The sequence below is a fragment of the Rhea americana genome, unplaced genomic scaffold, assembly GCF_003343005.1.
Source record: "Rhea americana isolate MKP2758 unplaced genomic scaffold, rheAme1 scaffold_27, whole genome shotgun sequence".
Lineage (NCBI taxonomy): Eukaryota > Metazoa > Chordata > Aves > Rheiformes > Rheidae > Rhea > Rhea americana.
In genome coordinates this window covers 7,320,524-7,331,762 of record NW_028186390.1, presented here as the reverse complement: position 1 = coordinate 7,331,762, position 11,239 = coordinate 7,320,524, and the positions used below count along the sequence as shown (strand labels likewise).

General features: G+C 61.5%; 2 protein-coding genes across 2 annotated transcripts in view; one reads left to right on the top strand and one right to left on the bottom strand.

Moving 5' to 3' along the window:
- Positions 1-110, top strand: part of BTBD19 (BTB domain containing 19) — a 7,993-nt gene extending 7,883 nt beyond the window's left edge. Inside the window, exon 8 of the mRNA XM_085308202.1 lies at positions 73-110. Within this exon, the coding sequence (XP_085164328.1) occupies positions 73-110 (38 nt within the window). The remainder of the gene's footprint in view (positions 1-72) is intronic.
- Positions 111-568: 458 nt separating this feature from the next.
- Positions 569-11,239, bottom strand: part of PTCH2 (patched 2) — a 25,018-nt gene continuing 14,347 nt past the window's right edge. The window contains exons 5-23 of the mRNA XM_085308156.1: positions 9,915-10,110; positions 9,663-9,784; positions 8,941-9,088; positions 8,554-8,685; positions 8,319-8,474; positions 8,096-8,188; positions 7,882-8,007; positions 7,651-7,769; positions 7,065-7,470; positions 6,671-6,983; positions 6,235-6,377; positions 5,866-6,046; positions 5,262-5,545; positions 4,590-4,727; positions 4,303-4,445; positions 3,691-3,790; positions 2,955-3,194; positions 2,254-2,712; positions 569-2,030 (exon numbers count right to left, since the gene is read on the bottom strand). Of these exons, the coding sequence (XP_085164282.1) occupies positions 2,254-2,712; positions 2,955-3,194; positions 3,691-3,790; positions 4,303-4,445; positions 4,590-4,727; positions 5,262-5,545; positions 5,866-6,046; positions 6,235-6,377; positions 6,671-6,983; positions 7,065-7,470; positions 7,651-7,769; positions 7,882-8,007; positions 8,096-8,188; positions 8,319-8,474; positions 8,554-8,685; positions 8,941-9,088; positions 9,663-9,784; positions 9,915-10,110 (3,499 nt within the window). The 3' untranslated portion in view covers positions 569-2,030. The remainder of the gene's footprint in view (positions 2,031-2,253; positions 2,713-2,954; positions 3,195-3,690; positions 3,791-4,302; positions 4,446-4,589; positions 4,728-5,261; positions 5,546-5,865; positions 6,047-6,234; positions 6,378-6,670; positions 6,984-7,064; positions 7,471-7,650; positions 7,770-7,881; positions 8,008-8,095; positions 8,189-8,318; positions 8,475-8,553; positions 8,686-8,940; positions 9,089-9,662; positions 9,785-9,914; positions 10,111-11,239) is intronic.

Below are 11,239 nucleotides of genomic sequence, written 5' to 3'. Positions count from 1 at the left end.
GCCGTGGGAGGAGCTGGTGCCTGGGCGCTGTGGCACCCGCGAGTGGGACCCCGCAGGCTCCCCGCACCCCAGGGCCGGCGTCAGCGCTGCGGGGAGTCCCTGCAGGGTGACCCCGGAGGGTGGTAGGGGCTCCGGGGGGGGCCCCCTGTGTGCCTGGGACACCATGTGTGTGTGTTTGGGGGGAGGTGTGCATGGGGTGATGCCCCCAAGCCCCAGCCCCACCGCTCAGCCCTTAGCCGGGGCCGTGCTGCCCTCCCCCGGCAGCAGCCCCACGCTGCACCCCGGGCCGGGGGTGTGTGTGTGTGCGCGGGGGGGGGTGCTGGGGGCAGGGGGAGCCCCCAGCCCCACGCTCCTGCAGCAGGTCTGGGGGCTGGGCAGGGTGGGACACCCCCCCAGCTGCGACGTCCTGCACACACGTGGCAGCGGCACGGATCCCGGCGGCGCAGCGTGCGCCCGGTTTYACGCTGCGCGCGGCTCTCATGCACGGGGCACACGCGCTGCACACTGCTTACACATACACAAAAGCTGTGACCCCCCCCTCCCCCGAGACAGGGCCAGACACAGCAGGTAATTTATATATAATATATATATTTACTCTTTAAAAATAAACCTTCAGTCCCCACTACCACCTGTACAAACTACAAAAATAAACCTTTGCTCTCTTTGATATAAATAACTTAGATGGCGTGGGGGGGGGGGGCTGCCCGCCGTGCCCACGCCTGGCACGGGGACGSGGACGGGGTCCCCGGGGCCACCCCAGCTCAGTGGCCATAGCCGGGGCCTGGGTGGCCRGGGCCACGGGCACGGCAAACGCTGCTGGAGTTAAAGTGCTGGGTGACGGCGCGGGACGGTGCCTGGGACAGGGACAGAGAGGGGGGGACAGCGCCTGGCTCTGCCTGTAGCAGGGCTGGTCGGGAGGGCTGTGTTCACAGGGACACAGAAATGGGCTTTTCCAGCTAGATCTGCCCATTGCAAAGGCATGCGCGATTGCATGAAGGTTTGTGACTGTGGGACAGTGCTGGGGCTTAGCACAGCAAGGACCACACCAAGGACCCCCCAAACCCTGCCTGTTCGGTGGGAGCAGCAAGCTCCCTCGCTCCACAGTGTGTCCCCCAACTCTGTCCCTGCCAAGCCTGCCGATGGGGAAACTGAGGCACAGAGTAGGGCATCAGAGGGGAGTGATTTGCCCACAGCCGCCCAGCATCCCTGCCCCAGGCTCTCACTGCTAGCCCACACTGCCTCCAGTGGACAGTCCTGCACCAGCAACGGGCTTGTCCCCTCGCTGCCTGGCACCCTGGGCAGCCAGGCGATGCCTCAGGCTGAGAAATAAATCTTTAAAAATAAGCTTAAAAATATATATCTCTCTATAGATAAGTTTCCCTTTGCAATAAATAAAGRTGGGGGGGTGCCCCCCCCAGGCCTTGCCCATGGCACCCCAGGGCATGGTTGGCTCTGGGACTGCCCCCTTTTGGGAACGGGGGCACCGGGGCCCCCCATCTGGGGCACCCCAGCACGTGGCATGGGTGAGGGGTCCCCAGAGGAGGTGACGGGGAGCAGGCAGCGACCCCCCACAATGGGGGAGTTGGCACAGCAGGGGGCTGGGTGTGGAGCCTGCCTTGCCAGCAGCTCCAGAAACAGAGGTGGGGGGGGGGCTAGTGCTTCCATTTCTGGGGGGCAACAGGCCTGGGGCAGGGGAACCCCAAGCCCTGAGGGGAGACGCGGTGCTGGCGGCACAGCCCCGGGCGGTGGGCATGCGGGCACGGCGTGGCCTGCACACGGCTTGCATAGAAACGGCAGCCTGCCCCGCTGCCCTGGCGAGCCCCTTCAGAGGGGACACAGGGGCTAGGTCCTCCTTGGTGCGACGGCACGGGGCCAAGATTGGGGCATCGCCGCTCCAGCGACTAGCAGCACGATGAGGGCRACACCGCTCTGCACCCTCTGGCCCCAGAGGGGACCCTGTGCCCTGCCGGTGCTGGGGGAGATGCTCTGCCCACGAGCTGGTGTGTTGGTGCCATCTGCAAGCCAGCAACCTGCGGAGAGACGGAGTGGGAGATCAGCTGAGTTCCTCCAAATCCATCCCGTGTACGGTCCTGCATCGTGAAGTGGCCGTGCACAGGCTCATGGCGTCTGTGCCTGCGAGAGGTGCCAGGGAAATTGGCATCTCTTGGGTATTTGGCTCCTGCTCTGCTGCTGGGCTCTCAGAGGAAGAAGAGCTCGGCCAGGGAAGGGTATCCACGTCCAACTCCAACTCACCTAGCACCTTGCGCCTGCCCTGTTGCGCCCCAGGCTCTGCAGCTCGAAGGCATTGGGCACGGTGGTGCCACCGGGCGTGGGCACACTAGGCTCTTCCAGGCAGTCCGTCTCAGCGCCAGCAAAGCCATCGGGATCGAAGCTGGGGTAGGAGCCGGGCAGCGTGGGGTGCAGGGCCACCGTCACCGAAGCGGTGGCCGTGACAGTGGCATAGCTGCCSGCTGGCCCCTGCACGTGAGCGCTGTAGGCGGGCAGCGCGGCCCGCGGGGGCCGGGGAGCTCTGTGCGGGGCAGACCGCGTGCCCGGCGAGCAGGGCTGCCCCGGCTGGGGCGCTGCCAGGTGCGAGTAGTCTCCAGGCGGCGCGGGGCACGGCTCCCCGAAGGGCAGCGGGGGTGCCTGCTGTGGGCCGGGCCTCTCCTTCTTCCCCAATGCCTCCGGGCTGTCCTTGTAGGGCTTCAGCACCTGGCGGGGAGATGCGCGTGAGCAAGGCCTGAGCCGGGCAGGGGTCCCCTCGCCGAGAGCCAGGAGGCACACGAATGGGACGAGCCGCCTGCTCTAACCACTGACCCTTGCTCCCCTGTACAGCCACTGAGAGGACCCAGGAGTCCTGATCCCCCCACTGTAACCACCACGGCGAAGCCCTCAGAGATGCCCGAAGCCCCCGAGTGCCAGGGAGCGCCAAGGGGGCACAGAGCAATACTCACAGTGATGCGGGGGAAGCTGGGATCCTTGCCGGCCTCCAGGAGGATGTGTGCCGGGGCAGGAGGCACAACGAAGGTGCCATGATCACAGGGCACCCGGGGGCCACCCAGCTCCGTGTCCGAGGCATCGGCGAAGGTGGCAGGCCAGGCTGGGGCGCGCCGGATGTACAGCCCCCGGGGGCCGAGGCATGGGGGCACTGGCTCCGGTGGGGGCAGGCACGGGCTGTTATCCATGGGGGATGCCTGCAGAGAGAGGGGACAGAGTCAGGGGAACCAGGGACATGTACGAAGGGGGTGACCACAGGGCAAGGGGAGTGTGGGGCAGCGATGGAGTGAGCTGGGAATGGGACAAGGGGACTGTGGAGTGAAGGAGGGATAGGGCGAGGGCTGTTTGGGGTGAGGGAGAGACAGGGAGAAGCGGATACAGGGTGAAGCAGGGATGTAGTGAAATGAGTCTGGGGTGAGCTGGATATGAGGCAAAGAAAGGATGGGGTGAGGTGGGGATGGAGTGAAGCCAGGATGGGCTGAGGTGGATACAGGATGAGGGGAATATGGGGCACAGTTAGGAGTGGGTAAGGAAGGGATGGTATAGGTGAAAGGGCTACAAGGTGAGGAGATCAGGGGAAATGGATAAATAGAGGTGGGTAYGGGGTGACAGAGAGATGGGACAATGGGGGACAGGATGAGGCAGGTATGGGGCGAGGGATGGATGGGGAGAAGCAGGATGGGGATCTTGTACCTCAGAGGGAGGCCCGATGACAGAGAGCAGGACCGGCAGCAGCACCAGYCCATTGAGCAGCCCCAGCAGCGTCAGGACGGTGAGCACCGCAAAGAAGTACCTGTGTGGGGCATGGGCAGAGGGGCTGAGCAGGCACTGCCACCCACGAACCCCATCCCACCCCAAACACAGCTTCCTGCACCCACACACCCAGCCCTGTTCCTGCTGGGGAACCCCATGCCCCCCCAAGCTCCGTGTAGGAGCAGGTCCCCTTGCGGTCCCCCTCCGTTCTCACAGGCAGCTCCAGGCTGTTTGTCCCACGCTCGGCCGAGGGGAAATGTTTACACTGAGGATATTTATGGTATTTCCTGACAGGCTGCATTTTCCCTCGCTCCCTTCTCCTCCCTGGCCTTCCCAGAGTGGGATATGCCCATCACCCTCCCCCGGCTGGAGAGTCCCCTCCCTGCACAGCACCACTGGATTGTCTCCTACCCCATGGCGGGATACATCCTCTCCAGGTGCCCCACATCCCCATTGCCAGCCCCTCTCAGGGCCCCCCACTGCATAAGCTTTTGGGCAGCAGAAAGATGGCATCTCCCCCTTGCTGCATGCTGACAAGGTGCCGGTGCTCACCTCATGATGAAGTCAAACTCGGAGCCGGCCAACATGAGGACACCCAGGAGAGTGGAGACAGCACCATCCATCACAGGGGCAAAGGTGTGCTCCAGCGCCACGGCTGAGCGCACGTTCCTGCTCCCCACAGCTGTCAGGAAGCCCTGCAGAAAGTCAGGGCGTTATGTGGGGCTTATCCCAGCATGCCACCCATGCCACAGCCGTGTCCCCACAATGCTAACAGGACTGGGCACCCAGCAGTGCGAACTGTGACACCCCACAGTCGGATCATGTCTGCACTCACTCACCAGGGCCACATGGACAGTGAACTCCACGCCGATGCCCACTGAGGCAATGAGGATGACCACAGGGATGGCACTCAGCTTGATGCCCATCAGCCCCATGATGCCGAACAGCTCCACCGCCATCATGGCCAGGATGGAGACCTGGTGGACAGTGGGGGTCAGTGCGAGTGGCCCTGATGGGTAACTCTGTCCTTACCCCTCCACATAGGGCATCTCCACTTCATCGTCCCTTTCCTCTCCTTCTAGGGTGTCCCCTCTGTCCCCTCTACAGGAGGTGGTCCTCACTTTCTCAATACAAAGTGTCCCCAATGCCCACCCACTGTATGGGCCACTCCACCCACTGCCACCTCCAAATAGTGTGTCATCAACCTATCTCCGTATGGGTGTCCCCGATCCTTCCAAATGGAGTGTCTCCAATCTACTGCCACTTCTATATGGTGTTTCCCAGATCCCTCCATATGAGTGTCCTCCACCCACTGCCTCCTCCATAGAGGTGTCCTCCCCCTCCATATGGCATGTTCCCAAGCCTCTGTCTCATCTATACAGGATGTCCCTGGCTACCTGCTCATCACCCCTTCCAGATGAAGCAGGCTCCCAGGGCCATCCAGTAGGAGGGGAGCAGGGCCAGGTGTCCCTGTCCTCATCCACTGGGAAGGCAGCATGGTGCGTACTCACGATGATGCCAGCTGTCCAGGGGTTAAGTAGCAGCAGGGCACAGACAAGGAAGGTGCAGGCCAACAGGATGCTGATGGCCAGCAGGAACCAATGGCGCAGGCCGATGTACTGCTCCCAGAAGAGGAAGGGGTACCCACTGGGGTAGCTTAGCACCCCGTGGCGCTGGGCAGCCTCCCGGCAGATGGCCCGCACGCTCTCAATTGCTTCCACGAAGTCAGCCGTGCGACGCAGCCCGCTCAGGTAGAAAGGGAACTGGGCGAACTCCAGCGGCTGGGCTGCTGGGACTGGGGAGGAGATGATGGGCAGCATGAGGGCACGGGCAGCAGGGCAGCATGGGCAGGGAGGACTCTGCAGTGAGATTCTTAAGGTGTGGGGGGATGCTCAGAGTGTCAGGGGATGTAGGTAGCAGGGGTTTTCTCTGTAGGAGGATAGCATGGGATCAAGAGTAGGGTGATTTCTCTATAGAGGAATGCTCATGGGATGAGGGATGCAGGGAGCAGGAAGGTTTCTCCTGCTTGTGGGGCAGGAAAAGTGCAGGGAATGGGGGATTTCTCTGCAGAGGGATGATAGAGGGGGCATGGGGACCCTGCTATGTGCCACTCACTTCGCAGGTTCTCGCCCGTGGTGTCGTACTTGTCATGGATCCACTCAGGTGGTGGAGGGTAGAAGTTGGCCTGGGAGGCGGCAAAGCCCAGGGGGTCATTGCTGGCCCACACTGTCAGGCAGATGTAGAAGGTGTCAGGGGGGATGATGCCATTTTCATCTACCAGTCGCCGTGTGGTCAGCTATGGGGAGAAAGCAGGAGCAGGCGTGAGCAGGGCACTGGGCATGGTGTGGCACAGCACAACGCAGCAGAGCACAGCTGTTTGACTCTGTCCCCAGCCCCGTCATGCCACAGTATGGCAGTCTGCATCCTCTATTCCAGAGAGATGCTGGGCCCACCCGCTGTCATGCCAGCTCTACCCCCACGCACCTGGTTGAAGTTGAAGGGCTCTTTCTTGTTGCCAGTCTGGATTAGGAGCTTGTATGCCAGCACCCCATCTTCAGAGCCATTGCGATAGCTGTCATGGGTGATGCGCCCGGCCTGCCAGTCCCTGTCGAAGGTAGCCTGGAGCCCTGGGGATGCAGCATGGGATGTGAGCTTCCCTTGGGGAGCAGCACTCTGCACAGCCCGCCAYGCACCCCAGGGAGTGCAATGCCATCAAAACAGGCATGCATAGACACCCAGGACTTGACTTGGCATTGCTGAGCACTCCTCTATGGGCTCTGTGGGACTTCTCAACCTTGGGGGTTCCCAGAGGCTGCACACACCAGGGAAGGTGTATCTGGGCAGGTAGGGAGGGTGCAGGTTAGGGAGGGGTCCCTGGGCAGGGGAGGGCATGGAGAGGGAGGAAAGAGGTGTTCCTCACCTCGCAGCCAGTCTTGGAAGTAGTGGAGCCACATCTTGGGCAGGTCATGGTTGCCTTCACGTACCACATACTTGACAGTGCTGAAGGCCTGGTGCAGGCTGAGCAGGGCAGCCTGGGCCCCGGGGTAGTGAAAGCCACCCTTGGTGATGATGAACATATTGTAGAAAGAGAAGTACTTGAACTGGGCCGAGATGAAAGCATGAGCCTTGGTGTCCCGTGGCACGATGTCCGTCAGGTACAGCCCATCATGCACCATGGTGGTGCCATAGAGGCTCAGTCCCAGCAGCGCGAGGAACAGCACCACCACCACAGCCTGTGGGGATAGTGGGTCAAAACATGGCATCCATGCCACCGACTCCCTCACACTGCATAGCCAGAACTGCCCCCACCTCACCTTGGTCTGGGTTTGCAGCAGGAGTGGGGCGTACTTCTCCCGGGCAAAGTCAGAGAGGCTCCAGCGGCAGAATGGCAGGGGTACGCACTCCCGCCCACCCTTGGCCTCATCCAGCTGGGCCAGCAAGTCCCGTGTGGAGCTGGACGGCATGAAGACCTGCGAGCCCAATGGATCAGTGGGAGGCAGGAGCACCGCCGGCGAAGTGCACACTTGCGAGGTGGGCGGTAGGACTGTGACAATGTGGTGACCCGAGGAGTCGCACTGGGTGAAGGCTTGCACAGTGGTGGTGATCTGGGTGCTGGTGGCCATGCCAGGGTGCCCATAGGGGGATGGGTGGGAGGCATGGTTGTCATTGGCATCTGCAAACTCCTGGGGTTGGATCTGGATGACTCGTGAGGAACAAGGGCTGCAGGCAAAGAAAAGAAAGGAAAAGAGAAAAAAGAAGGGGAAAGAGAAGATGTTAAAGGAGATTTGCAGGGCTGTCCCACGTGACCACCTCTAGGGAGAGATACAAGGGTCAGACCCATCCTCTGCCTGAGCCCAGCAGTGCCTGTGTGACCTGTTCCCGGTGGGAAGCAAGTGGTACCTGTAGAAGCAGCAGAGGATGTCAAGCCGGCGTTTCTCCCGGCGGTGCAGGTCCAGGCTCAGGATGGCTGGGAAGATGAACAGCACCATAGCAAAGTTGAACACCACAACCACCGCAGCCTGTGGATGGAGGAACACATCAGAGCAGGATGCAACTACCCCCTCCCATCCTTAGGGAGGGTCTCTGCTCCCCAGAGAGGGACCCAGACAAGAGCAGGACACAGGGCTGTACCTGGAGGGAGAAGGCACGTAGGGCAGGGATGGGCACCAGGGCTGCCATGAAGAAGGCGATCATGTTGCTGACAGAGGTGAGAGCCACGCTGGTCCCCGTGCGCTTCAGGCACTCGCCTGTCCGCTCCTGGAAGGAACAGATAGGCATGATGATGAGAGGGGCTGCAGGGTGCTGGGGAGAGACGGGGAGTCCCAGTGCAGGGCGTGGCTCTTACCTCGAAGGGGATGTGCTGGCTGGTCTCAGTGAAGGCGTGAGCCAAGAGGAACATGTCGTCCACACCGATGCCAAGGGCCAGGAATGGCAGGACCTGCCATAGAGCAGCGAGYGTCAGCTTGGGGACACAGCCACCGCCAGAGAGGAGAGGGGACCCAGACATCCCCAGCACCACACAACCCCCAGCCTGCCCCATGGTACCCAGCACCTCCTCAAACACATACCTGAGTGGTGGCTGCATTAAAGGAGATGCCGAGCAGAGAGCAAAGTCCCAGGCCTGAGGCCACGGAGAGAGCCACAAGCAGGACCCCAGCCAGGCCCACAGCCCCTTGGGACTTGGAGCAGTCCCATCGCAGCATGGTGACACAGGCATAAGCCAACTGGAAGAGGGTAGAGGGTTAGTGAGGACATGGGGGCGAGGGACAGATGGCAAGAGATGGAGAGAGGGGGGATACTCACCATGAGGAGGTAACCTCCGGCCACCCGGATGGCACTGATATCGGAGAAGGATTTCATGATGTCATTGAGCGTGGTGGTGGAGAAAGCATGGACGTTCTGCGTGGCATTGGGCGGGATGGAGTCCTGCGCCAGCTGGCAGACATGCACCATGTTACACAGGCTGGGCCCCCCTGGTCCCTCACATGCACACCTCAAGAGCCACCCAGGTGGGTGAACATCACCTCTAAGGGCCACCAGGTACCCAGGACTCTCTGGGCATAGCTAGACCATGAGAGAGTGGCAGCAGGACCCATAGTCATGTGAAAGGTGGGTGCACAGAAGATGCTGTATGCAGRGTAACCCCTGTGCAGCCCCGCATGGAGGCTGAAGGCAAGTCCCAGTGCCTACCTCGACAAATTTCCTCTGCCAGGCCTCCAGGATGGCACCCGCCTTCTCCTCGCTCCAGTTGATGTCATGGATCTCATAGTCATCCTTGAAGTGCTCAAACAGCTGCCGGGGGCTCATGAGGAGGAACATAGTCTGCAGGGCCTCGGCGCTGGGGGACATGCACACAACCTGCTGGGACCAGCTGTGGCACCCCGTGCTTTGGGGACAGGGCCCATCCTCACCCCCACAGCTCCCATCCCCACCATGGAACCGGCAGTGAACCCAGATGTCCTCTCACCCACCCTCAGCCCCCAGCCTTGCTCTTCTCAACAGTGCCAAGGAGAGGAGCCACCATTTCCTGCACAGCCCCTCCTCCCGTTGCACAATGTTTCCAGCTAAAACTGGCTGAGGACCCAAGAGTCCAGTCACTCATCCTTCGCTCTGATCTGCCAAAGCCAGAAAAAGCCCAGGAGTCCTGACCTCCTCCTCCTCCAGCTTGGCTCCAATACACTGCCCTGCTCTCAAGCCCCACACACTGTCCCTCTCCCTCCACCCATGCTCTGCCGCTGCCAGTTCACACAGCTTTGCAGCTCCTCCTGCAGCTAGGTTAGGGGTCCCTTGGCCTCTGGATGAGGGGACACTGCTCTAAGACGTCCCTTGGGTAACTCCTGGGCAGGGACCAGCTGCTGGATGAACTGTTGCCCAGGTGAATGCCCACCCTGCAGCACCCAAGTGGCTCTTACCTTAGTAGCTTGCCCTGGGAGTCTTTGGTCATGCCACCTAAAATCAACTCCTCCTGCCAGCGCATGAACTTCCTGGAGAAGCCATGGCAGCCCCCAGAGAGCTCAGCCGGGATGTCAGGGCTCTGCAGGCAAAGAGGAAGATGTGTCAGGGATGTGGGACCCTAGCACGAGCCAAGGGGGAAGGGGGTAGCCAGGAGAGCAGCAAGCCCCACGGATCTGTACCCGTCCAAGTCCCTGTGAGATGTGACCCACCTGCTGGCTTTGCTTGTTGGGGGCACTGGAGGGGCACTGGGGGTCTCGAGGGTCAAGGCAGGGCCGCTCCATGTAAGCCTGCCCCACCTCCGCCTTGTCCAGCAGCTCTTTGAAGCCTTCCAGGGATGTGAACTGCCCCAGCTCCTCCATCAGCTGCAGAGGGTCTAGGTTGCTCCATTGGATATCTGGGCGGCCTCTGTGGAGAAAGCAGCACCAGGGTTATGGGGGATGCTGAAACCCACACCTGGGACTGCCACCGAGACCCCATGCCCATCCCATGCTCAGGATCATGCCATGCCGTGGGGCTGGTATGCCCATTCAGCTGTTGGCTCCCCAACAGCCTTGGTGCCCTCAAAGGCAGGGCTAGCCAGGGTGTGAGGATGCAGGAGAGCAGTGTCAGCCCCCAGCATGTCCCTCCCACTTCCTACGGCTGCCTGTGGTGTTCCCCATGCCCCGGCACAGGGCTGCATGGCGCAGCAGGCCGTGCCCCGAGTCAAGTAGCGTGCCTGATCCTGTTACACTGCGACAAAGGGCAGGGAGCTGGCCCCGTGTGCGGCCCCGCTTTGTGCAAGCAGTCAGGCCGATTACTGCCCGCAGACTAACATCTTGATAGAGGGGAGCAGGCACACAAGGGCTCCCAGTGTCTCCTCCCCACCCAGCCTTTCCAGCCCAATCCCACCACCCCAGCTGGCTGTTTCAGCACTCAGGAGTAGGTTTCTGTTTGTCCTGCAGCTCTGGAGCTTAGCGTGGACAGAAGGCAAAGAGATTGCTGGGGGCTCGTGAAGGTGCTTCGTGCTGCTCTGCCACATGTGCCTGGGTGCCTACGCCAAGTGCTGGCCTCAGTCTCCCTATCTGCCCATGCTGGGTGCTCCATGGGGCACGGTGTCTACRGGGAGGGTGCTGACATGGGTCCCAGGGACTCAGTTGCAGCCCATCCAGYCCCTCTGGCACAGCACAGGTCTGAAGAGATGTAGGCACATCCAAAACCAAAGGCATCTGCTGGGAGGCATCTCCTTGGCTCAGCCGGCTGATGAGTGTGGGTTCTGGCACAGCAGCAAAGTCTTGCCCACTCCCAGACCATCTTCCTCAGCAGGTCACCGAGGCAAGCCTGGGGCTCAGCAATGCCCAACACCAGGTCCTTGGAGGTTCAGTAAGCACCCACAAGACTTGGGCACCCTGATAGAAGGGGATTTTCTGTTGCCTATACAGGATGCTCTGCTCCAGACATCTCTGTTCCAGCCCTGGGAGACTGGGGAACGGAGCAGGACGGGGGGTTGCCAGCTCCGTGGCAGGCAGTATACTGGGATGCTCAGCTCTCAGGGCAG